Source organism: Trichechus manatus, unplaced genomic scaffold, assembly GCF_000243295.1.
Source record: "Trichechus manatus latirostris isolate Lorelei unplaced genomic scaffold, TriManLat1.0 scaffold00104, whole genome shotgun sequence".
Taxonomy (NCBI): domain Eukaryota; kingdom Metazoa; phylum Chordata; class Mammalia; order Sirenia; family Trichechidae; genus Trichechus; species Trichechus manatus.
The window spans coordinates 1133393-1159136 of record NW_004444040.1 but is presented as its reverse complement, the minus strand read 5'-3'; the positions used below and the strand labels follow the sequence as shown (position 1 = coordinate 1159136).

The 25744-nt window shown below is 42.9% G+C and overlaps 1 protein-coding gene across 1 annotated transcript in view; it reads right to left on the bottom strand.

The window, feature by feature from the left end:
• Positions 1–23149, bottom strand: part of TMC2 (transmembrane channel like 2) — an 81595-nt gene extending 58446 nt beyond the window's left edge. Inside the window, exons 1-5 of the mRNA XM_004383064.1 lie at positions 23071–23149; positions 19709–20024; positions 16020–16172; positions 11692–11782; positions 246–327 (exon numbers count right to left, since the gene is read on the bottom strand). Coding sequence (XP_004383121.1) covers positions 246–327; positions 11692–11782; positions 16020–16172; positions 19709–20024; positions 23071–23149 — 721 coding nt within the window. The remainder of the gene's footprint in view (positions 1–245; positions 328–11691; positions 11783–16019; positions 16173–19708; positions 20025–23070) is intronic.
• Between the last annotated feature and the right edge of the window lie 2595 nt (positions 23150–25744).

Sequence of the window (25744 nt, the reverse complement as noted above, 5' to 3'; positions counted from 1 at the left end):
AGATCTCATCATGGACATGATTACATTAAATTGGATCTCATCGTGAAGGTGATTACATCATTACATGACTGCCAGACTACATCATAACAGCCAAATCACTGAGAATCAGGGCCCAGCCAAGATGACACACTACCTTAACCATCACAACAGCCTACAAATCTAATCACAACGCCAGGAACACAATAGAAGCCCTTGGAAAACGCTTCAGTAAACCAACTGAAAAACAATGATGATAGAATACTCACTTTCAATGTCCTTGATCTTCATCTCCCATGGAATACATTGAGTCTTGAAATTACCAAAATCTCTCTTAAACTTGACCCATTTCTGAAATAAAACAGGCAACATCCTCAGTACATTAACATGCTGACTTGGGTCCTGGAAAGGCACATTGATGTTGACATATCAACATGAGATTGACATGTAGGTGAGGTTGTCATCTTGGAGTTCCCATTTCCTGCGGTCCCTGAGGCCCAGTTTGCCAGAGGTGGATGCTTGAACTTCTGCTTTCCCAAATTCAGGTGTAAAGGGTGAAAGAGAAGCCAGGGCAACAACAATACTTTGTGTTTGTCTGCAGTTCTTATAACATTTCAGGTTTGGACAGTTTACATGTGAACTTAAAAGCTCTGTGTATAGGTTCTGGTTTGTAGGATCAAATGGTGTTAGCAACTTCTGATACAACTTTCTTGATCTTGAAACAAACATTCAAGTGAGAAATAGAAACCTGGAATCTTCAGACCCAAATCTGGCAGAAAGCCAAATGCCTAAGTGTGACAGGAATTGTTGCTAAATTACAATGCCAGTAAAGAGACCTCAACCCATAGCTGCCCATTCTTTCCCTCATGAAACAGCAGTCCCACTTTTCTGAAAGGAGGCAGGAAGGCCTTTTACTTCCTTCCATGATCTGTTTCTGAGCTCCAGCCCCCAGAGTCTGCATCAATCATCTGCTGGCTGGGTGTTGTTTTGTCAAGTCCCCAAAGGGCTGTTCTGTACCAACCCAAACCCCTGGAAATAAATCTGTTTGAAAAAATTTTAAAAAACCTCCTAGAAAACAGCAGGCCAAGAAGTAATAGGGAGCAGATCCTAAGGTCAGTTTCTATTATTAACAAGAGTCTTATAAGGATGTGTTCATGAAGAAAGTGAGATTTTTTTTCATTCTAGGTTCACTAAAGGATGAATGGGAAAAATTGTCTGAAGGAATCAGATGGGCTTCTAGACAGAATGTTTTGACAATATCCTAACTGGATGATTGCTGTATAAGGAAATCAACTGTCAGAAGAGGGAGATGGTCACAGATGCTAAGGAGAAGAGGGGCTCTGCCTTAGTTTCCTAGTGCTGCAGTAACAGAAACACCAGAAGTGCGTGGCTTTAAAGAGCAGAAATTTATTTTCTCACAGTTGTGGAAGGTAAAATCCAAATCAGGATCTTGGTCATGTTGAGTCCTTCTTTCCTTGTTGGTAACCCCGGACACTTCTGGGTTCCTCAGGGATCCTCACATGGCATCTGTCTTCCCCAATGTGTGCCTACCTCTGTGTCTAATAACTCAGAAGTGATTAGAATTGCTTCATAGGGTTTTCAAGGCTGTGAGTTTTCCAAAGCAGACCACCAGGCCTGTCTTCTGAGGTGCTTCTGGGTGGGTTTGAACCACCAACTTTTTGGATAGTAGTCGAGCACTTAAATGATTGCACCTCCCAGGGACTCCTTGATAATATGGCAAGAGCATCCCTAAGACAGAAAGGAAAGGATGTGGGGAATGGTAGATGGTGGACATTGGGCGCTCTAGTCCCATTACTTCATCTCTTTTACCTCATCCTGATTCTGTGCTCAAAAAATAACCTTTGGTTTATGTGGCTTCCTTTGTAGGTCTGCCTATATGGAGAGCATTTGCCAATCACCTGGGCTGTGAGTATTTTGGTTTCTATGGCAGCAATTTTTTACTGTAAATTAATAGATTGGAACTAGGATTATGGTTTAGTTTCTCATATTACTAATGCTACCATCAAAAATAACATGCACTACTGACGTGGACTTCAAAATTTCCAGTTCTCGCTTCAGTTATATCTCCTTGTAAATTAATAATGTGGCATTTGGTTTTACTTATCAGTCTCATAAACTTTATTAATGTGAGTCCTCCCCTGAGAGACGGATCCCCTCTCAGGGTGCTGATAAAATCAGTACAAAATATAGGCTTGCAAGGCTGAGGACAAGTCGGTGTAAGGAAGGTTGCCAAGTGAGGTCCCTGGAGAGTAAGCCTACCAATTAGTCCTTTGGCAACCACCTGACAGCCCCTCAAGGCTGGGGGCAGCTCTGTCTGAAAAGTGATACCTTGGAGGAGGGCAGAGGCAGAGAGTGAAGCCTGGAAGAACCTCTGGCATTGAAGTTCTTATCTGTCATTAGTGTAAAGTGTCAGAAAACTGGGCTGGGTGTGGGCAGGAGAAAGCCCTAACTCCCTTCTTCAAAGCTGTGTGAGTGACAGCTGCTAACCCTGGGACTGGGTTATTAGCTGTGCATGTCATCTTGATTTCCAGCAGTATATAGAAAAAGAGGTCTCAGACAGCTCTTGAGTAAGCCACAGGCGAGCTATACATCTGGTCTGTGGATGAAATCTGGGTCTGGATGAAAAAAATGAAAAAAAGTACTGCAGAACTAAGGAAAGAGGACACTACCATTTGACATTTTTGGTGCATTTCTTCTAAATTACATAGTAATTTTTTAGGAAGTGGTTCTGCAGTCTTATAGGATGTAAGAAATATGGCTTCTAAAGGAAAGGATAACCATTTGAGATTTTTTAAAGAATATCGGTGAGGAAGGGAAGGATTACAAGGAAGCTCATAGTCCAGTAATAGAATGAAAATGAACATTATCCATAATAAATACTATCATTGATGTAGAAAAAAATTGATTCAATGATATTGAGGATAAACTCGAGAAATTTCTAAGACTGCTGAGAGAGACAGCAAAGAATTAAAAACAACAAGAGAAGGTAAATATACAGGACAGAGGATGGGCAGCTATCCTTCTCTTAAGGGAAAAGCTAGAAGTATTTGGACAGAAAGATGAATAAACAGAAATATTTATCAAAGATATATTTGAAGAGCATACTCTTCATTTGGAAAAAAAGATTTGAGTATACAGTTGCTAAGTGGGCAATTGTTTCTAGACAAGCTTAATAAAATGAACCACAGATAGCTGTTAGGCAATTATAACCGAAAAAGAAGAGAAAAAAGAGTGTTAGTGTTATGGATTAAGTATGTGTTGGAATCCTAACCCCTGTACCTGTGGCTGTAATTCAGGTTGGAAATAAAGTTTTCTTTCTTAAGTTAATTTGATCATAGCCTGATTTGGGTGTTTAGCCTCTGTAACTGTTAGAAAATAAATTTCTGTTCTTTAAAGCTACCCACCTGTGGTATTTATGTTACAGCAGCATTAGGTAACAAAGATAGTGTTAAGAATAAAAAAGATATAGAGAGTAATTTAAAAAAGTTGTGAGAATACCACATGCAACTTTCTGTTAATTCATATGAAAATCTTAATGATCAAGTTTTGGGAAGACTATGAGTTATCAAATGACCCCAAGAAAAAGGAGAAAACCTGAATATGCCAATAAACAAGGGATATGTGAAAAAAAGTAACAAGATATCGACATAAAAATGACTCCTTATCTATAGTTTTATGGGTGTCTCCAATTTTACTCAAACTATTCAAGAGCATAGAAAAGGAAGAAATATTCCCAAATTCATTCTATGAAGTCAGCATAACCCTGATAGCAAAGCCAGGCAGAGACATCACTAAAAAAGAAAACTACAGACCAATATCCCTCATGAATATAGATCCAAAAATTCTCAACAAAATCCTAGCCAACAGAATTCAACAGCATATAAAAATAATACATCTCGACTGCCTTAGGCTGGGTTCTCTATAGAAACAAAACCAGTAAAGTGTATAAATATATATAGAGAGACAGATTATATCAAGGAAACAGCTCACGCAATTGTAGAGGCTAGAACGTCCCAAGTCCGTGGATCAGGGTAGAGGCTAGAACGTCCCAAGTCTGTGGATCACGGTAGAGACCTCTCCCAAGTCACACAGCTGCAGAAGCTGGCAAGCCCAAGATCGGAAGGTCAGAGAGCAGGGCTCCCACTCACAGGATGTGCAGATCAACGAATCCCAGGTTCGGCAGATAAGCTGACAGCTCAAGTCCCAAGAACGGGAGAAGAGACAGCAGGAAGCAGCTGCAGGATGCAGAGAGAGCAAAAAGCCAGAACATCTGCTTATATACAGATACGGGCCACACCCGCAAGGAGACTCCCTTTCATCTGATTGGCTACTCACAGTATATTCAATCATGGCAGTGATTACATTACAACATGGAGAATCATGGCCCAGCCAAGCTGACACACAATCGTAACTAACATATCGACCAACAGGGATTCATACTAGACATGCAAGGATGGTTCAGCATTAGAAAAATCAACCAATGTAATCCACCACATAAATAAAACAAAGGAAAGGAATGACTTAGTCATCTCAACTGATGCAGAAAAGGCATTTAATAAAGTCCAACACCCATTCCTGATAAAAACTCTCAGCAAAATAGGAATAGAAGGGAAATTCCTCGACATAATAAAGGGAATCTATACAAAACTAACAGTCAACATTATCCTCAACGGAGAGAATCTGATAGCATTCCCCTTGAGAATAAAAACCAGACAAGGATGTCCTTTATCACTACTCTTATTCAGTATTGTAGTGGAAGTCTTAGCGAGAACAATAAGGCAAGAGAAGGAAAGAAAGGGCATTCAAACTGGTAAGGATGAAGTAAAACTATCCTTATTCCCAAATGATATGATCCTATACATTGAAAATCCCTAAGATTCCAAAAGAAAGCTATTGGAACTAATAGAAGGATTCAGCAGGGTACAAGATCAACATACAAAAATCAGTTAGATTCCTCTCCATCAACAAAGAGAACTTTGAAAAGGAAATCAGGAAAACAATACCATTTATAATAGCCCCCCCCCAACAAAAGATAAAATATTTAGGAATAAATCTAACCAGGGATGTAGAAGTCTTCTCCAAAAAAACTACAAAACACTACTGTAAGAAACCAAAAGAGACTTACATAAATAGTAAAACATACCATACTCTTAGATAGGAAGACTTAACATTGTGAAAATGTCACTACTACCCAAAGCACTATACAGATATAATGCAATCTTGATCCAAATCCCAACAGAATTCTAAAATGAGATGGAAAAAGAAATCACTGACTTTATATGGAAGGGAAATAGGCCCTGAATAAGTAAAACATTATTAAAGAACAAAGTAGGAGGCCTCACACTATCTGATCTCAGAACCTACTGTATACTTTGGAAATCGATTTGGCGCTTCCTTAAAAGGCTAGAAATAGAAGTACCATACGATCCAGCTATCCTGCTCCTTGGAATATATCCTAGAGAAACAAGAGCCATCACACGAATAGATATATGTACACCCATGTTCATCACAGCACTGTTCACAATAGCAAAAAGATGGAAGCAACCTAGGTGCCCATCAACGGGTGAATGGATAAACAAACTATGGTATATTCACACAGTGGAATACTACGCAACGATAAAGAACAATGATGAGGCTGTAAAACATCGTATAACATGGTGGAAGCTGGAACTTATGCTGAGTGAATTTAGTCAGTCACAGAAGGACAAATACTGTATAAGACCTCTATTATAAGAACTCAAGAAAAGACTGAAACACAGAAGAAAACATTCTTTGATGGTTACTGAGGTGGGGAGGGAGGGTGAGGGTTATTCACCGACTAGATAGTAGATAAGAATCATCTTGGGTGAAGGGAAGGACAGCGCACACTGCAGGGGAAGCCAGCACAACTGGACTAAACCAAAGCTAAGAAGTTTCCTCAATACAATCAAATACTTTGAGAGACAGAGTAGCAGGGATGGGGAGTCTGGGGATCATGCTTTCAGGGGACATCCAGGTCAACTCGCATAACAAAGCTTATTAAGAAAATGTTCTGCATCCTACTTTGGTGAGTGGCGTCTGGGGTCTTAAAAGCTTGCAAGTGGCCATCTAAGATGCATCAATTGATCCCAACCACTTGAAGTAAAGGAGAAAGAAGAACACTAAAGACACAAGGTAAGTATTAGCCCAAGAGACAGAATGAGCCACATAAACCAGAGACTTCATCAGCCTGAGACCAGAAGAACTAGATGGTGCCCGGCTACCACCAATGAACATCCTGACAGGGAAAACAACAGAGGGTCCTTGATGGAGCAGTAGAACGATGGGATGCAGAACTCATGTTCTAGTAAGAAGACCAGACTTAATGGTCTGACTGAGACTGGAGGTGCCCTGGAAAGCTGCCCCCTGGACTCTCTATCACCCCAGAACTAAAACAATTTCCGAGGCCAACTCTTCAGACAGGGATTGGACTGGACTGTGGGACATAAAGTGATACTTGTGAAGTATGTGCCTCTTAGTCAAGTAGATACAAGAGACCCAGGGGGCAGCTTCTGTCCAGAGGTGAGATGGAAAGGCAGAGAGAGTTAGGAGCTGGTTGAATGTTCATGGGGAATCAGGGGTGGAGGGGAGGAGTGTGCTGTCACAGAATGGGGTGAGTGGTTGGGGTCAAGTAATAATGTATGTTAAAAAAAGAAATTTCTGTATGGGAGACTAACTTGAAATGTAAACTTCATTTAATTACAACAATTAAAAAAAAAAAAAGAAGAAGAACCTACTGTATAGCCACAGTAGTCAAAACAGCCTGGTACTGGTACAACAACAGACATGTAGACCAATGGTACAGAATTGAGAACCCAGAAGTAAATCCATCCATTTATGGACAGCTGATCTTGACAAAGGACCAAAGTCCATTAAACAGGGAAGAGATAGTCTCTTCAACAAATGGTGCTGGAAAAACTGGATATCTCTCTGTAGAAAAATGAAACAGTACTCATACCTCATACCATACACAAAAACCAACTCCAAATGGATCAAAGACCTAAATATAAAACCTGAAAGTATAAAGGTCATGGTGGGAAAAATAGTGACAATGTTAGTGGCCCTAATATATGGCATAAGCAGAATACTAAACATAACTAAAACTACACACACAGCAGAAGATAAACTAGGTAAATGGGACCTCCTAAAAATTAAACACTTACGCTCAAGGAAAGACTTCTCCAAAAGAGTAAAAAGAGAACCTACAGATTGAGAAAAAAAATTTGGCTATGACGTATCTGACAAGGGCCTAATCTCTAAAATTTATAGAAAACTTCAACACTTCAAAAAAAAAAAAAAAGACAAACAATCCAATTAAAAAATGAGCAAAGGATATGAACAGACACTTCAAAGAAGAAGATATTCAGGCTGTTAAACTTATGAAGAAATGCTCACAATCATTAGCAATTAGAAAGCTACAAATCAAAACTACAATATCATCTCACCCCAACATTACTGGCGCTAATCTAAAAAAAAAAAAAAACAGAAAATAACAAATGTTGGCAAGGCTGTGGGAGATTGGAACTCTCATACACTGCTGATGGGAATGTAAAATGGTATAACCACTGTGGAAAATGGTATGGTGCTGCTTCAAAAAGCTGGAAATAGCATACGATCCAGCAATTCCACTCCCAGGTATATACCCTAAAGAAATAAGAGCAGTGACATGAATAGACATATGCTCCCCCATATTCGTTGCAGCATTATTCTCAAAAGCAAAAAGGTGAAAACAACCTAAGTGCCCATCAACAGACGAATGGATTAACAAACTGTCGTACATACACACAGTAGAAAACCATGCAACAATAAAGAATAATGATGAAGTCATGAAACATCTCACAACATGGACGAATTTGGAGGACATTATGCTGAGTGAAATAAGGCAATCACAAAAGGACAAATATTGTATGAGACTGCTATTATAAAGTAACAATAAAAAGTTTACACACAGAAAAAAAAAATTCTTTGATGCTTACCAGGGATGGGAGGGAGAGGGAGGGAAAATTACAAGATAGATAGAAGACACATGTTAATACTGGTGAAGGGAAAGGCAATACACAATACGGGAGAAGTCAGCACAACATGACCAAGGCAATGGAGGACTCTGAGAGGAACACAGGAGTAAAGGGCTACTATGGTAACTATGGGACCCTGGTGGTGCAGTAGTTAAGAACTACGGCGTGCTTCAGTTGCTAACCAAAAGATCAGGAGTTCGAACCCACCAGCCACTCCCTGGAAACCCTATGGAGCAGTTCTACTCTGTCCTATAAGGTCACCATAGGGTCACTACGAGTAGGAATCGACTCGACGCAATAGTTTTTTTTTTTAGTGGTAACTATTATAGCATAGACAATCCTGCAACAATAGTATTAACAAACAATAACTTGCAAATGGATACATAGGTAGATAGATATACCAAGAAGTGTGGGAGGGTGTAAGGGAGCACACCCACGGACAGATACAGGTTCGGGGGTAGATATTTCTACGTGCATGACTGTGGGTGCTCCTCATGTATTACTATAGACGATAGAGCACACAAGAGGCACAGTCAGGGAACTCTCTTAGATGTAATCAAACACCTCATGGAATGAAGTTCTTAGGCTCAAAGGCAAAGGACCATAGACTTGGGGAACATCTATGTCAATTGGCATAACATAGTTCATAAAGATGATGTTCTGCATCCTACTTTCATCCTACTTTGGTGAGTAGTGTCTGGGATCTTAAAACCTTGCGAACAGCCATCTAAGATACAACTATTGGTTTCTTTCTGTCCAGAGCAAAGGAGAAGGAAGAAAACCAAAGACTCAAGGGAGCAATTAGTCCAAAGGACTAATGGACCACATGAACCACAGCATACACGACCCCAAGACCAGAAGAGCTAGATGGAGCTTGGCAACCTCTCTGACTGGGATCACAATAGAGAGGATCCTGGACAGAGCAGGAGAAAAATGTAGAACAAAAAGTCAAAATCACATAACAGATCGGATTTACTGGCCTGATAGGGACCGGAGGAACCCCTGAGACTATGGCCCTAAGACACCCTTCTGACCTGGAACTGAAGCCATTCCCAGAGACCACCTTCCAGCCAAACAATAGACAAGCCCATAAAATAAACAGTAATACCCAAGAGGAACATGCTCCTTAGAACAATCAATTATACGAGATCAAAAGGGCAATATTTGCCCAAAAGCAAAGATGAGAAGGCAGGAAGGGGTAGAAAATCCGGAAGAAAGGAAAGAAGGAACCCAAGGCAGAAATGGGGCGAGTGCTGGCACAATGTAGGGAATGGAGCCAAGGCCGTGAAACACTTCATGTACAAACATCAAGTGGGAATCTAATTTGCTCTGTAAACTTTCACCTAATGCACAATTGAAAAAGAAAGACATTATATGGACCTTGTGCTGTTTTATGTTAGTCAACAGGTTTGTTTATATTTTAATGACATGTTGTTGGAGGTTTTTCGGTTGTTAAGGATTTCAGTGTTTCTATTTGTTAGTATTGTTTCCAGCACATAAAATTCTATCATTATGCATATGAACTTGAGAAAAAAAGTTTTACGGGTGCTAGCTTCCAAATTAAAAAAAAAAAAGAATAATTATGTTCTATAAACCGATACACAGAATATAAAGGAGGCAAACCACTCGGCTCCTAACTGAAAAGTTAGCAGTTCAAACCCACCTTGCCACTCCGAGGGAGGTAGATCTGATTCCGTAAAGATTACAGTCAAGAAAACTTTATGGAGTAGTTCTACTCTGTCATGTGGGCTGCTGTGAGTCTAAATCAACTTGATGGCATACAGCAACAAATGCTATTCATTTAACATGAGACAAGTGCAGCCTTAACATTAAAATCTGCCAAGAGAACAAGTATGCGTGCATGCACACATACACACACATATTCAGCTCGATCTTACAAAAATTTATGAAAATATCATAAATCAAATACCAGAAAATCAAAGGTGGCTGTGGAATTAAAAAACCATACACCACGATCATATACCCAGAAGGAAAAAACGATGTTTAATAACAGAAAGGAAAAGGCGTTTGCTAAAAATCTAATATTTATTTTCAGTATACATGGAAATTTTACTAAACTGGAACTAGAAGGATAATTTCTTGTTGTGATAAAAAAATCTATTTCAAGCTAACAATTTCCATAAAACTTAATGTGAAATGCTATAGTTATTTTCATTAAAGTGATTGAAAGACAAGGAGGCCTTCAGTCGGAATTACCAACTGAAATTGTTCTAGGATTGCTAACCTGCACTTTAAGACAGGAATAATATATCACTTTTTGAAAGACCCAACGAAAACATCTTTACATACATAGACAATCAGATGAAAACAACTAGAATGAAAAAGAGGATGCAATAAGGGGAGCAGATACAAAATGAGCACACAAACCATACCAGCAATAACTAACTATTAAATAAATGGAAAACTGATCCCATTCACAAAAGCAACTAAAACATAAACTATGTGGAAATAAAATTAAGACATAGAAAAGATCTATATATATGAAGAAAACGACAAACTCCTGAAGGATGTAAAATAAGACTCGAGAAATGTATGGTATTTTTAGATGTGAAGACTAGAATTTTATAGATAAGAATTTTTCATGAATTAAATTCAGGATTAAAAAGAAAGCAATCGAAATCTCAGTGAGCTATATTGGAACTTGGTAAAGTGATTTTTAACATGTGTATGGAAACATAGCCAAGAAATATTTGCAAAACAAGGGCAACAGGGGAAGCCAGCACTGTCAGGCATTAACCCCTTGCTGTCGATTCCAACTGATAGCAACCCTACAGAGTAGAACTGTCCCATACAGTTTCCAAGGGGCTGGTGGATTCAAAGCACCAATCTTTTGGTCAGCGGCCGTAGCTTTTAACCACTACACCACCAGGGTTTCCAATCAGGCATTAGTATTAGTCAATAGCTAAAACAATGAGGTCAAACAATTATTCAGGATAAAGAGCTCCGAAACTGGCCCAATACAAAAATTAAGTGAATGAAAATGGTGGTTTTTTAAATCAGTGGATAAAGGAGAACATTTCAGTAAGTCCCATGTTAAATATCCAATCAGAATCAGAAGCCCTGGTTATGACCTGTGAGCATCACTATTTATCATTCATACTAGTTGCAGTCCAGTTAACTTTGACTCATGGCAACTGCGTATGTGTCAGAGTAGAACTGTGCTCTATAGGGTTTTCAATGCCTGATTTTTCTAAAGTAGATCACCAGGACTTTATTTCAAGCCACCTCTGGGTGGACTCAAACCTCCAAACTTTCAGTTAGCAGCTGAATGCATTAACCGGGTGCACCACTCAGGGATTCATCCATATGACCCCTCTGGGACTCCACCAGACCCTGATCTGGGGTTTGGAAAATAAGACCCCGGTGGTTATAGTATCATTAACTCTGTGAGTTTAGTTATTTATCCCTGACGTGGAAACAAGTCTCAGATATATTGAAGTCCTAGCAGATAAGTATAGAAAAATTGGCACGTTAGAGTTGGTTTCCATTCCTGGATGAGCCAGAATGGTCAGTTGGGCCTCAGATTCAGGATTCTTGGGGTTGCTGGACACAAACTAGTGAGGCTGTGCTAGTGCCTGTGCCAGTGACACAGATTCAGAAGCTGAGCAGGCCCTCCCACAGGGGTTTGAGCACCACACACCTTGGCCATCAGCATCCTGTAGGCGTAGAGCCGCTTGCCTTTCCCCTTTCCCAAGGCTCCTTCATACTTCTCCACAAATGCTTGGGCCTCCCTGGTTAGGAAAAAAAAAATGGCAGGAATTCAATTAACACCTAACCAAAAAAAATTTGAACTATGGGGCTGTATTGTGACTGAAAGCCTCATGTATTTTTATACCCATAGGTAGAATATGAGTTCCATGAGGGCTGGCCATTTTGTCCACTGAAGTTTCCCAAATGCTAAGAACAGTGGCTCTGCAGGAGAAAAGACCTGGCAGTCTGCTCCAGTAACGATTACAGCCTAGGAAACCCAACGAGGCAGTTCTACTCTGTCCTATAGGGTCACTATGAGTTGGAATTGACTTCACAGCACACAACAAGAACAATGCTTATTATACAGTAGGCTCTTGTGACAGGCAGAATTTTATACCCTGGTGTTATACCCATGAATATGTTATGTTACTTGGCAAAGAGTCTTTGCAGATGTAATTAATATTATTGATCGGCTGATCTTAATATAGGGAGATTATCCTGAATTCTCCAAATGGACCCATGTAATCACATGAGCCCTTAAAAACAGAAAAGGAGGGCAGGAGGGTCAGAGAGCTGGGGCCGAAGGGGAAGTCAGGATTAAAGCAAACATCCCTGACCCACTCTGCTAGATGCTCTTATGCGAACATCACTTTCTACCCGGTATCATCGTTCATTATGTCCATGTGCTTCTCTGAGTCATTTTTGGACGCTAACCTCATCTCTCAGGGCTCCGCACGATATCTGGCACAAAAGAGGTTCAAGCTTTAACAATAACAGTAACTATTATTTACTAATTAGACATGTGCCGGGCACTTTATCTCAATATCTTGACTCCATCAAAACAACCCTCAGAAGTGGATTTTACAAATGAAGAAGGTGAGGCTTAGAGAGGCCAAGGGAAGGAAAGCAGCCTGAGAGGAATCGAGTAGCAAGCCAAGACTACCACAGTGGCAGAGGTGTGAACTCAGGTTTGCCCCAATCCATTGCTGTTGTGCCAGCCTTCTTAGAATGTCTACAACTATGCCCAGGCCAGCCAGCTGCCTGACTGGGCTAGAGGCTGGGATCTCCACACCTTGCTTCTAGCAAAGAGGATGTGTTCTGGGGATGCTCTCTGTGGTTAGAGATGTCACTTCCAGAAGAGAAAATCATACAGGAGGCAATGGGGTACATTCTAGAATATCTGGTAATTCTGGAGAGGTGATTACAAATTAAGAATGAAGGTTCTAGAGCCAGAATTCCTGAGTTCAAACCCTGGCCTGGCCATTTAACTCTCTTTGTGACCTTGAGCAGACTCCATGCCTCAGTTTCTTCATCAGTAAAATGGGGGCAATAATGATAGCATCTGCATCATAGGGTGCGTGTAAGGATTAAATGAATTATTACATGTACAGCGCTCTGAACAGTGCCTGGCATATAGGGAGCGCGTAGCAAATGTTGGCTATGTGTAAAAAAGAAATAGTATTAAAAGGTGAATTAGACAAAGTTCTACAAACAAGAGCTTCCAGTCAAATGAGGGTTGGGGATCAGGGGGCAGTGAGTAACTCAGCCTGAATGTGAAGGGGACAGTGGAGTCTTCCTGCAGAAGGGATTCCAATGATGGTGACGATGGCAAAGAACCAGGCAATGTTTCCTTCTGTTGTACGTGGGGGTCGTCATGAGTTGGAGCCAACTTGACAGCAACCAACAACATCAACAGGAATTAGCCAGGTGGGCTGGCAGAAAGCAAAGATCTTCTAGGCAGAGGCACTGGCTTGAGTGGAGACCCAGATGTCCAAGAACCTTAGACTTGAGCCTAGGATAAGGAGTCTTGGGGGAGAAGAGAATAGGAAGAGGAAGAAAGGTGGCCTGGAGTGACAAGACCCACTGTTTGCCAGGGAGACCTGGCTCCAGTGAGAAGGACATGGGTCTCTTCGGCTCCTCAGCCTTAGGCAGTGCCCACCAGCCAGGAGCAGGAACTTGTCTTCAGAAGCAAGGAGGAAATGTCAGAGTTCTCCTCTGGGCAGCCAAACAGCCACCGGGGAGATTTCCATGGCCCCTGAAACTTCCAGCCAGCTGGAGATCTCATTTCCATAAGCATCAGCGTTGCTCTTTTTCCACTGTTAATAAAAGATGTGTTCAGGTGACACCCCAGTGAGGATGAGTTTCTGTTAGAGTGACAGCTGGCTGTTCTACTCCTGCTGACAGTTGGGAGAACCCGGCCCTGAGGGCAAGGGAGAAGGGACTCAGAAGGAGGAGGTTGGGAGGGCAGACAGCCCGCTGCCTGGAGCTGTACCATCCAAACTGCAGCCACTAGCCATATACAATTATTTAAATTTAAATAAATTAAAACAAAACTTAAAATTTTAGTTTCTCAGTTGCACTAACCACATGTCAAGCTCTCTACAGCCACTTGGACGATGCAGGTATAGAACATTTCTGTCATCCCAGAAAGTTCTGTTGGACAACACTGGCCTAGAGCCTGAGCCTAGAGGCACCACAGTGACCCGCAGGAGACAGTCATAATTTGCAGAGAGGAGGAGTAAGCACTATTTACCAGAACCCTTGTCAGGCCTGAAGCATATATGTGCAGGCAGAATCTTTTATATCCTCTTGGGGCATATAGTGAAGTCGAGTGTCAAAAAACGGCTGCCAAATTGCTCTGCATAATAAAGGGTGAGGATTTTGACGTAAACAACGAGGAAACTTAGGTGTAAGAGGAGCCAGGGAAAACGGGGTGGTGCAAATGGTTAATGCGCTTGGCCGCTAACCAAAAGGTTGGAGGTTCGAGTTCATCCAGAGGTGTCTCAGAAGAAAGGCCAGGTGATCTGCTTCCAAAAAATCAGTCATTGAAAACTCTAGGAAGCACACTTCTACACACATGGGGTTGCCATGAGTTGGAGTTGACTTGACAAAAACTGGTAAAGAATAAAGGGAAAAGCGAATGTCACCCATAACCCTGTGGCAGAAAAACAGAGGAGGGACCTGGGGAGAATGGTAATGTTGGATGGGAATTTTTTTAAAAAAGTTATTTACCTGTTTAATGTTTACTTGTAAGTCAAATTACACATTCACATAGTTTAAAGTGCTAAATCATTCTAGAACTCTGATTTTAAAAAACAGTGTCTTTATATCTTTCATCCCATTCCTTTTTTTCCCCACACAAAATCCTAATGTTGGATGGAAGATTTTTAGTGGAAAACCAGAAGCTAAGCAATGTGACTCTTACCCTTGATCTCAAAACTCCAACAGAGACTCAAGAATCATAAAATGCTGGTATGCCAGCCTTTCATATAAACCAGAGAAGGGGCTGGGTTGAAAAGAGTCAAGTGGCACATGCATGAACCTTGAAAACATCATGCTGAGTGAAATAAGTCAGTCACAAAAAGACAAATGTCATATGATGTCACTTATATGAAATAAGCAAATATATAGAAACCAAAGATAATTAGTAGTTATCAGAGGCATGAGGGAGGGGAAAAAGGGGAGTTTTTGCTTGGGGTGCATTGAGGTTATGTTAATCGTAGTGGAAGGATTTGGAAAAAGATGGCAAGAAAGGTTGCACAACTTGAAGAAAGTAATCAGTGTTACCGAATCGTACATGTAGAAATTATTGAAACAGAATATGTTTTGTTATGTATATTTTCACCAAAATAAAATTTTAAAAAAAGGAGAGTCAAGTGGCGTGAGTATGAGGCTCATTATCATTACAAGTTGGACCCTGGGTTGGTCTTTGGGGACCTAAGTTTAGCTAAGGCAGACCCTCTCCCCACTTTCGTCATTGTACAAATCATTACGAGTGTGAGTGAGCTACACACTGAGAGCGTCTGGGTGATTGGAGAGCACAGAGAGATCTGAACTTGTTGAGGTGTGGATCACAGAAAGCCACCCCCAGGAAGGGATGACTGTAGTGGGTTGCGAGGGTGGCACAGAAGCCACCAGATGAGGTAGGCATGGGATAGAAAGGACGGCCGGGCAAAGGGAGAGTTTAGGTGGCACCTGGGCGTTAAGAGTCTTCTGTCTCTCCCTTGAGGCCCCCCTGCTCTGTGCTGGCAGACAGCAGGGCCTCACGAACAGTCACAATCATCCCTGCCTTGGCTCTAATAGTGCCCCCCTCAGTGCCGTTCTTACACTGAGGACAGAGGTACACCGATGGAGAGTAGGGGGTGAGTCTCCTCTATTTGTCAAGCCCCTGGGGCTGAGGAGGAGGAAGGGACTCCCATTCTCCTGAGAAGGAGCTGAGCCTTTCAACCTCCCGGGCCCTTGTGGGGCAGAGAGGCCGCGGTCGACCAATCTGCTCACCTGAGCTCCGTCAGCTTCTTCGCCATGGGCCAGGGCTTGTTCCGCATGGTGGCAATAAGCTTCTTCTTTTCTTCCACCTGCTCCAGGATCCAGGTCAGTTCCTCCTCAGACAGAGACTCCCCACCAGAGGCACTGGAGGCCAAGGAAGTTGACCTAGAGGCGGGGCCGGGGAAGATGCAGAGGAGAGTGGTGCTGGAGGTGGGAGTCCTTGCGTGGTACAAAAGGTTATCATGCTCCGAAGCTAATCAAAAGATTGCAGGTTTGAGTCTCTCAGAAAAAAGGGCTGGCAATCTACTCCCAAAAAACGAGCCATTAAAAACCTTATGGATCATAGTTCTACTGTAGCACACACAGTTTGCCATGAGTTGGAGATGACGCTACAGCAAGTGGTTTGTTTGATCCTCAGATGTTTGTGGATGAGGGAGCACGAAGGAAGACAGATGGGCTGTGCTCACTGATGCTCACAGCTCTGCCCATGGCCTGCCCTTGCTCAGATGCCACAGTGACTCCCACTGCCTGCCAAGGGAAGCCAGAACTCTGTCCTGTAACTTGAGCACCAGAGAGGGCTTCCTCCCCAATCTCAATTTCTTTGAGGCCTCTCATACACCACACTCTAGCACAGAGCTGTCCAATAGAAATGTAATGCAAGCCACTTACTGTGATTTAAAATTTTCTAGTAGCCATATTAAAATAATAAAGAGAAACAGATAAAATTAATTTTGATAATACTTTTGAGTTAATCCAATATATCAAAAATATTACAATCTCAACATGTAATCAATATAAAATTATTAATGAGGTATTTTGCATTCTTTTTTTGTATTGTATTCAAAATCTAGTTTTTGCTTTGCACTCACCGTATATCTTAATTCAGATGTTTTCATGAGACATACTTGATCTGAATTTAAATTTCACAAAATTTACCCAGTGAAACTTGTGAGAGCCGGAACTCTACGGGACTGTGTTGTTTTCTGGGTCTCGCAAGTTTTCCACCTTTGACAGGGTGTAGTCTTACCACTTTTCTAATGCGCTCTATTAGTGGAAGATATTTGAGTTTTCCTTCTCTGACAGGTTTCTGTCTTACATAGATTCTAGTTTTCACAGGTTTTACTGTAGTTGAAAAAGTAGATTCACATACCTCAATTGTTCAAAACATACTTAGAAGTTTTCCAATAACCAGATAAAATACAAAAACATCATTTTCCTTTGATATTTGCATCTGCATTGGCAAAACTAGTTTTTTGTTCTTTTTTTAAGAAGAAATGCTTTTGCTTCAAAGTCAAATCAAAGCAGTCCCAAAAGTACATCTGTTCGTGTTAAGTAAATTTGCTAACTCTTGCGCCAGCTCGGTAGCATTAACATCAAATTAAAATTTAATTAAATGAAAAGTTCAGTTCACTGGTCACACTAGCCACATATCAAACGCTCCACAGCCACACGTGGCTAGTAGCTACCGTAAGGGACAGTGAAATTCTAGAGTACTTCCAGCTAGAAGCCCCCTGTGCTGCCACAAAGTCTAAGTTATTGTGTACGTGTCTCATAGCCTCCAGACTGTTCTGAATCCTTCACTGATAAAAAAGTGACTCTAGCCTCTCAGCTTGGGGACCTTGGTGGTTCAGTGATAGAACTCTCGCCTTCCATGCTGGATACCTGAGTTAGATTACTGGCTAATGCACCTCATGGGCAGCCACCACCCGTCTGTCAGTGGAGGCTTGTGTGTTGTCGTGATGCTGAACAGTGTCAGCAGAGCTTCCAGACTAAGATGGATTAGGAAGGAAGGCCTAATGATCTACTTTGGAAAATCAACCAATGAAAACCCTATGGATCGCAACAGGCTGATCTGCAACCGATCAAGGGGTTGGCACAGGACGGGGCAGTTTTGCTCTATTGTGTTGGGGGTCACCAGGAGTTGAGGGCCAACTCAAAGGCAGCTAACAACAACAACAACAGCCTCTCAGCTCAGCTAAATAGTGTCCAACAGGGCAGGTGAAGAAGGGGCTAGAGAAGGGCAATGCCTGGGAAGCCTTTGAAAATTTCATAAATGGAGGTATCTGGATGTGGGTGTGGGTTACTGAAGGTTTTAGAGTGCAGTTTGCAAGTTTTAGCTTCAGGCTAACTCCCGAGAAGCAAAGGAGAAGCCTTAGGATACGGTGAGGGGAGGAGGTGATTCCAGCCATTGAACTTTAGAAAACCTAGAAGATAGTGATTTTTTTATCACATTCATGCATCTGCCTTTTAGTCCTTGCGTAGGGTGTTTCCTCAGTCTGGGAGACATTCACTCCATGAAGGAATCCTGATGCCCCCACATCCCACCAACACAGCACTCCATTAAATCCTTTCTTGTGCACATAATGTCTCTACCTTGTCTTATGATTACTGATGCTCATGTCTTATCTCCCCTGATAGATTGTCAGCACCTGGGGAACAGGGACTGAGTCTTTTTCACCTCTCCATGCCCTGCCTTGGCACTCAGTAAATACTTGCTGAAAATTGAATGAATGGGTCCTTTTCTGTACCCCTTGCTTTCCGTCTGCTATCCAGACACCTGTGATCCATTTAGGATGGTGTAGCCTTTTTCTAAAGTTCAGGACACCCCAGGTCCATCAGTGAAGCACTCAAGTTCTCTTTAAGATCTAAGGATACTACTTATCCTTGAGCCCTTTAGCTCATATCCAAGGACAACCAGACAGTAGAAAAAAGTCTTACTCAAGACATGGATGACTGGCAGGGGTGACAAAAAGAAGTCAGTGGCTCTTTCTGAGGGCCTAGGTTATCTCTCTGTAAAGGTGGAGAAGTATAGTGGTACACCCGACTACATCTCTGTAAAGGTGGAGAGATATAGTGGCGTACCTGACTAAGGGCATAGTCACAGATAGTCTGGTCTGCTAGAACACAGTGGAAAGGAGCATTAACTCTTTGCCATAATCCTGATACCTCCAGCTGTTTCAAAAGCTTCCCCATCCGCTATTGCAGGAGATTCTTAGAATATCCTAGAAGTGAGTAGGGTATATATTATCCCCAATGAGTGAGAAAAAAAGGCAAAGAGAGGGAGATGTCACATCAAAATTGGTGGCTTGCCGATTCCAACTTTCTGATTCCGTAAGCTGGTTCTGTCCACTAACCCATGTGTGCTAGCGCTAATGGAACAAAGGAGATAAAACAAATCAACCAAAGCACAAAATCGTAGAATTTCAGAGCTGGTAGACTCTTTGAGAGTCTTCTAGGCCATTGGCACATTTCATAGAAGAGGAAATAGGTCTAGGAGGGTAGTGTGCTGAAGCCCTCCGATGAGTCCCAAACCCAATTGTGTTCCTCTCTCCCATCCTCCTCTTAGAGAGCTGCGGTGAGTCACCAGCTGAAATTCATGAGACTTGGGACCTTGTCCCTAACCTCCACCACCATGTCATCTCCGCACTCAGAGCTTCCATCTGTACCATGTAACCCTGGACACTGGAGTCGAGAGTACCTAGTGGCCACTCCAACTCTGATGGCTTGTGATTCTCATTCCAGTTGTGCCCCAGAACACTGGGCAGTGACAAATGCAGGCGACAAATGGAAGCTAGAGAGAAGCAGGGGCTGCTTATTCACAATAGAGGGAGACAGCGGCCCCTCACCAGGGGCGGAATAGGGGCCTGGAAGGAGAGGAAGTAGGCAGAATGGAAACAACCTTGGATCAGAGTCACACACACCTGTGTTTCTTCAGCTGCTTCCACGTCTCCTCTTTCGGGACCTCCTTTTCCTTCTCTGGGGGCACTCTCTGCCCCCTGAAGGAAGCCTTCCCATCCCTCTTCCTCCTCCCCTCAAGGTTCCTCCCTGCTGGGCTCCGTTTCTGTTCTCCCAACTCCTCTTGGCGTCTCCTGCGCTCTGACTGCTTTCTCCTGGGAGACCCAGGCCTCAGGTTGCCCCCAGCCTCCTCCTTCTGGCCAGACTGGGCTCTATGCCTGCCCGATGTACCCTCGGCCTTGGAAGTCTGCTTCTTTGAGGTTTTCCTCCTGGACCTGTCACCTGCAGGGGTAGGAAATGTACAGTTGAGACCCCACCCACCTTGGCCCCAGGGAAGTGCCTCAGCTGTGAGAAATCAAAAGTCCTGGCTGTTCTGGAATCCTTTGTTCAGGAATGAGAAAGAACGTCTCCCACCTCTGGTCTCTGGCACCCCAATACTCTCACTTGAGTTGAGATCCACCCAAGGCACCTACCTTTCCTCCTCATTTGTATTTTCAGTTCTGTGGGATCAGAGCTGACCCATCTGTTATGGACTGAATTTTGTCCCCCAAAATATGTGTTAAATAGCCCTAGTGGTGCAACAGTTAAGCACTCAGTTTGCTCACAGAAAAGTTGGCGGTTTGAACATACCCAGCAGCTCCATGGGAAAAAGACTTGGCAATCTACTCCCATAAAGATTTCTGCCTAGGAAACCCTGTGGGGCAGTTCTACTCTGTCACATGGGGTTGATAAGAGTCCAAAATCGACACAACAGCATCTAACAACAGCAACAAAAAAATATAGTTCAACCTGTGAGAGCTGGAGCTTGACAAGACTGCCTTGTTCCAGGTCTTGCAAGTTTCTTGCCTTTGCCAGGGTACAGGCTCACCATTTTTCTATCACTCGTTTTAAGAGAAAATATTTTACTTTTCCTTCTCAGACAAGTTTCTGCCTTACACGGGTTCCACCTTTCGCAGATTTTACTGTATGTGTTGGAATTCTAACCCCTATACCTGTGAACGGAACCCTAGCGGTGCGGTGGCTAACAGACTGGCTGCTAGCCAAAAGGTCAACAGTTCAAATCCACCAGCTGCTCCTTGGAAACCCTATGGGGCAGTTCTACTCTGTCCTATAGGTCACTATCAATGGCAAAGGGTTTTTTTTTTTGTTTGTTTATACCTTTGTTGTGCTAATGTGGTCGTATCAGTGTAGGATGTGTCCTGAACTTAATCACTTCTGAGTTATATGGAGCAGCATAGACACAGGGATGAGCAAGCACAAAGGGGGAAGACTGACGCTATCTGATGGGGGCAGATTAATCTACAAGCCCAGAAACTCCAAAGACTTAGGAGAAGCTGAAAGCAGGGATCTTCCCCAGAACGAACAGAGAGAGCCTTCGCCTAAAGCAGGTGCCCTGAATTCTGACTTCTAGCTTCCAGAACTCTGAGAAAATAAATTTGTTCTTTAAAGCCCCCACATGTGGTATTTCTGTTACAGCAGCACTAGGGAACTAAGATACCGTCTCTTACCCCCCAGCACCAAGGTCAAACATGGGCCTCTTTTTGGTAAGGCTGGATCCTTGAGGCAGGAAGGGCCCGCTCAGGCACCATACTCCAGGGCCTGCACCTGCTGTACCCTGGCCCAGCACAAAGGAGGTGACAGTGGGTGGGAGTGGCCCAGCCAGTTCAGGTCCTGTCCCTCAGCACTATTGATTTAGGAAATAAAATTGGAGTTATTATTCCCTTTCCTTGAGCACAGAGAATGTGACACAGCTGGAGCTGGGCTCACAAGGACTCACAAGGACACATCAACTGGGCCCTGAGGTGTAAAGACAATAACTAAAATAATCTTGGAAAATATCTTTTAGGGAAATTTTCACATAAAGCCGATCAAACACAACACAAAAGACTTTCCACTCTTATCTTTTTCTATTAGCATTTAGTGAATAGAAATTTGTTGGACCAATGAAGATCCTCCTGACTCTTGTTACTGAAACTTGTACCAATGATTGTTAAGAAAGACAATTCAAAATGTAGGATTACAGTTTCTAGCCAATCTGAAAAGGCTAAGCTTTCAATGGTTTTGCCCATTTGTAATGTTAATATATACTGATGGCTCTGTAATGGTTCTTTGGACTGGAGCAGACAAGGCTGTGGCAGCATGCTTGTCTGTTTTCCCTCTTTTGTCTGTTCTGTGATATATCCTTGGACTTGGGCAGACATGGTTCTGGCAGTGTGGTTGTCCGCTTCCCACTTCTGCCCTTTTGAACATATGCCGAATAAAACTTTCTTTTTGCTTTACTAAACTTTATGATGCTTTTCCCCTACAACACTATCTAAGTCTGTTTTTTAAACGGTGACTTGATACCATTGGCAAATGGTCTGGTTGAGCAGAATCTGCTCTACACTATGAATTTTCCCCAACAGTTTGCCCAACAGCTGGTTTAAGCACAACTATCCATATAGGTATTTACTAACCACATACAGGTAAAATATAATGAGATTCTGGCATTAATCAACCTCTCCACCACTTACTCGTTGGGTGACTTTGAGCAAGTTGCTTAGCCTGTCTGAGTCTCAGGTCATCTGTAACATGGGGATGATAGTACCTAGCCCATTCGTTTGTTAGTGAACATAGCGCAGTGACTGACACCCCTAGATGTACTTTGACTTCAATACTCTGACACTTTTAGCCAGAAATATGATTTTCCTTTTATTTGTAGAAAGAACACAGGTTTGGAGTTAGATTGATCTACATATAAATTTTTGCTCTATCAATTCTTATCTCTGTGATCACAGATTAATTACTACTCTGCACCTCAGTTTCCTCATCTGTAAAATGGCTCTAAATATCCCTGTTTTCTGGCCCCCGGATACCCTTTTAACTTAGTACTGAAGTCACTCCTGAGGTTCACCCTTCAGCCAAAGATTAGACAGGCCCATAAGACAAACAGTAATACACGGAGCTCGACCATGCATATGAGGCTAAATGGGCACACCAGCCCAGGGGCAAGGACAAGAAGGCAGGAGGGGGCAGGAAAGCTGGACAAATGGAAATGGGAAACCCAAGGTTGAGAAGGGGAGAGTGTTGACACGTTGTGGGGTTGGCAACAAATGTCACAAAACAATATGCGTATTAATTGTTTAATGAGAAACTAATTTGCTCTGTAAACCCTAAGCACAATAATAAATAAATAGCCTCTATTTTCCTACATGGTTGGGAGGGTTAATTAAAAGCAAGAATAAAGGATCTGGCCATGGAAGCTATTCAAACAAAGTCCTTCCTCTCCTGTGTCTCCAGCCTTCCTTGCTGCTCTGCATTGTGTGCTGGCCCGAGTCAGAGTGCTCACCCGGAAACTGGAGCTGGCTGCAGGCAACACTTGTTCTCGCCGCCATCTGTGGAGCTCCCAGCTCAGGCTTGTGTGCCATGGCTAGGAGATTCCCTCAACTGCATTCCTGGAGTGAAGACTTTGGGCAAAGCCTCTATTGTATCCTTGCCCAGCTCTCTGTGCAATGTAGCGGTCACAGGACACTTTCCTCCTGCTTCCCTGAGCCTTGAATTTTTACAGTTTGTGTTTAACAGTGACTAAATCTGGTTGATGATAGGTGGGGCTGGATTTGGGCAAACTGAGCTTGGAATGTGGAGCCTGGATGTTTGGGCCTGGTCCTGGCTCTGCTGGTTATTACCTCAGGGACCCTGGCCAGTGGCTGATTCTCTCTGAGTGGGCTCCCTCTTAGGTACTCAAGTGTATGGCTGTTGGTGGTTGTCTTAGTCACATAACAGAAATACCACAAGTGGATGGTTTTAATGAAGAGAAATTTATTTCCTCAGAGTCAAAGTAGGCTAAAAGTCCAAATTCAGGGCGTCAGCTCCAGGGGAAGGCTTTTTCTCTCTGTCAGCCTTCTTCTCTTCAGTACCCCCATGGACTAGGAGCTTCTCTGCGCAGGGACCCCAGCCCAAAGGACGCGCTCTGCTCCCGGCACTGCTTTCTTGATGGTGTGAGGTCCCCCTGGCTCACTGCTCACTTCTGTCTTTTATATCTCAAGAGATTGCCTCAGGACACAATCCAGTCTTGTAGATCAGGTCCTGCCTTACTAACACAACTGCCACCCATCCTCCCTCATTAACATCATAGAGGCAGGCTTACAACATATAGGAAAATCTCACAGGAATCGTGGCCTAGCCAAATTGATACACATTTTTGGGGGGACATAATTCAAACCATGACAGTGGTCTACCCAGATCCCCTTTATCTGACTCATCCATCCCCTAGCTGCTCTGTGTGTTGGCTTCTAAAGGCTCACATGTGCTCCCTTCTCTAGAAACCTGACCTTGGTTGGTGAGAGCCATCTTGTTGGGAAATGCCTGGGAGTTTACACCCCTCTTCTCTCTTCGAGTCAGTCCCTGGCAACCAACCAATTACTAACCAATATATATACCAAGGAGCCCTGGTGGCACAGTGGTTAAGAGCTTGGATGCTAACCAAAAGGTTGGCAGTTTGAATCCACCATCTGCTCCTTGGAAACCCTATGGGGCAGTTCCACTCTGTCTTATAGGGTTGCTGTGAGTCGGAATTGACTTGACAGCAATGGGTTTGGTTTTTTGGATATATACCAAACCAGTTGCCGTCGAGTTGATTCCAACTCAGAGTAGAGCTGTGCTCCTAGGGTTTTCAATGGCTGTGATTTTTCAGTAGTAGATTATCAGGCCTTTCTTCTGAGGCACCCTGGGTAGATTCAAACCACAGCTGAGCACTTAACCATTTGTGCTACCCAATGAGCTCTTACTAACTGATATCCAAACCAACTCTTTGCCCTTGAGTCAATTCCAACTAATAGTGACCCTACATAGCAGTACAAAAATCCAGCCCTCCTGCCTCAAGACAAGGCAAGTCTGTGGTCCACTCACATTTCAGAGCTCCCTGTGGGACCAGGCTGAGGCTAGACTCCAGATGAACACACACCTTTGCTCAGCTACTTCCCTGCCCTGTCTATTTCCTTCACTCCTTGTCTGCTGAGAGCCCCCCCTCAATAAATCACATGCACAAGCAACCCAATCTCAGGCTCTGCTTCTAGGGAACCTGACTTACCTACAGTCACCTATCAAGTGTGGCAGGAAAATTCAACTGAGATAATATCTGTGCAAGTGAGATGTAAGCTGGAGCATGCTGAATTTAATGAACTGAATTTGATTTGAAGTTTGAAGAGAAACTACCGAAGTTTTCTTCTTGGATCTCAAGTTAGGGTATTGGTAGCTGTCTTAGTTATCTAGTGCTGCTATAACAGAAATACCACAAGTAGATGGCTTTAACAAACAGAAATTTATTTTCTCACAGTCTAGAAGGCTACAAGTCCAAATTCAGGGCGCTAGCTCCAGGGGAAGTCTTTCTTTCTCTGTTGGCTCTGGAGGAAGGTCCTTTTCATCAATCTTCCCCTGTTCAGCTCCTGGCTGTTCTTTCTTGGTTGTAGGCGGTCCCTCTCCTCTCTGCTTGTCTTAGTCATCTAGTACTGCTATAACAGAAATACCACAAGTGGATGGTTTTAATGAAGAGAAGTTTATTTCCTCACAGTCAAAGTAGGCTAAAAGTCCAAATTCAGGGTGTCAGCTCCAGGGGAAGGCTTTTCCTCTCTGTCAGCCTTCTCTTTGGTGTTCCCCTGGGCTAGAGGCTTCTCGGCGCAGGGACCCCTGTCCAAAGGATGTGCTCCGTTCCTGGCACTGTTTTCCTGATGGTATGAGGTTCCCCTGTCTCTCTGCTCACTTCTGTCTTTTATATCTCAAGAGATTGCCTCAGGACACAATCCAGTCTTGTAGATCCAGTCCTGCCTTACTAACACAACTGCCACCCATCCTCCCTCATTAACATCATAGAGGCAGGTTTACAACATACAGGAAAATCACACAGTACCAGGAATCATGGCCTAGCCAAATTGATACACTTTTTTTTGGGGACATAATTCAAACCATGACACTGCTCAATTCCCTCTTTTATATCTCAAAAAAATTGACTCAAGATACAACCTAAT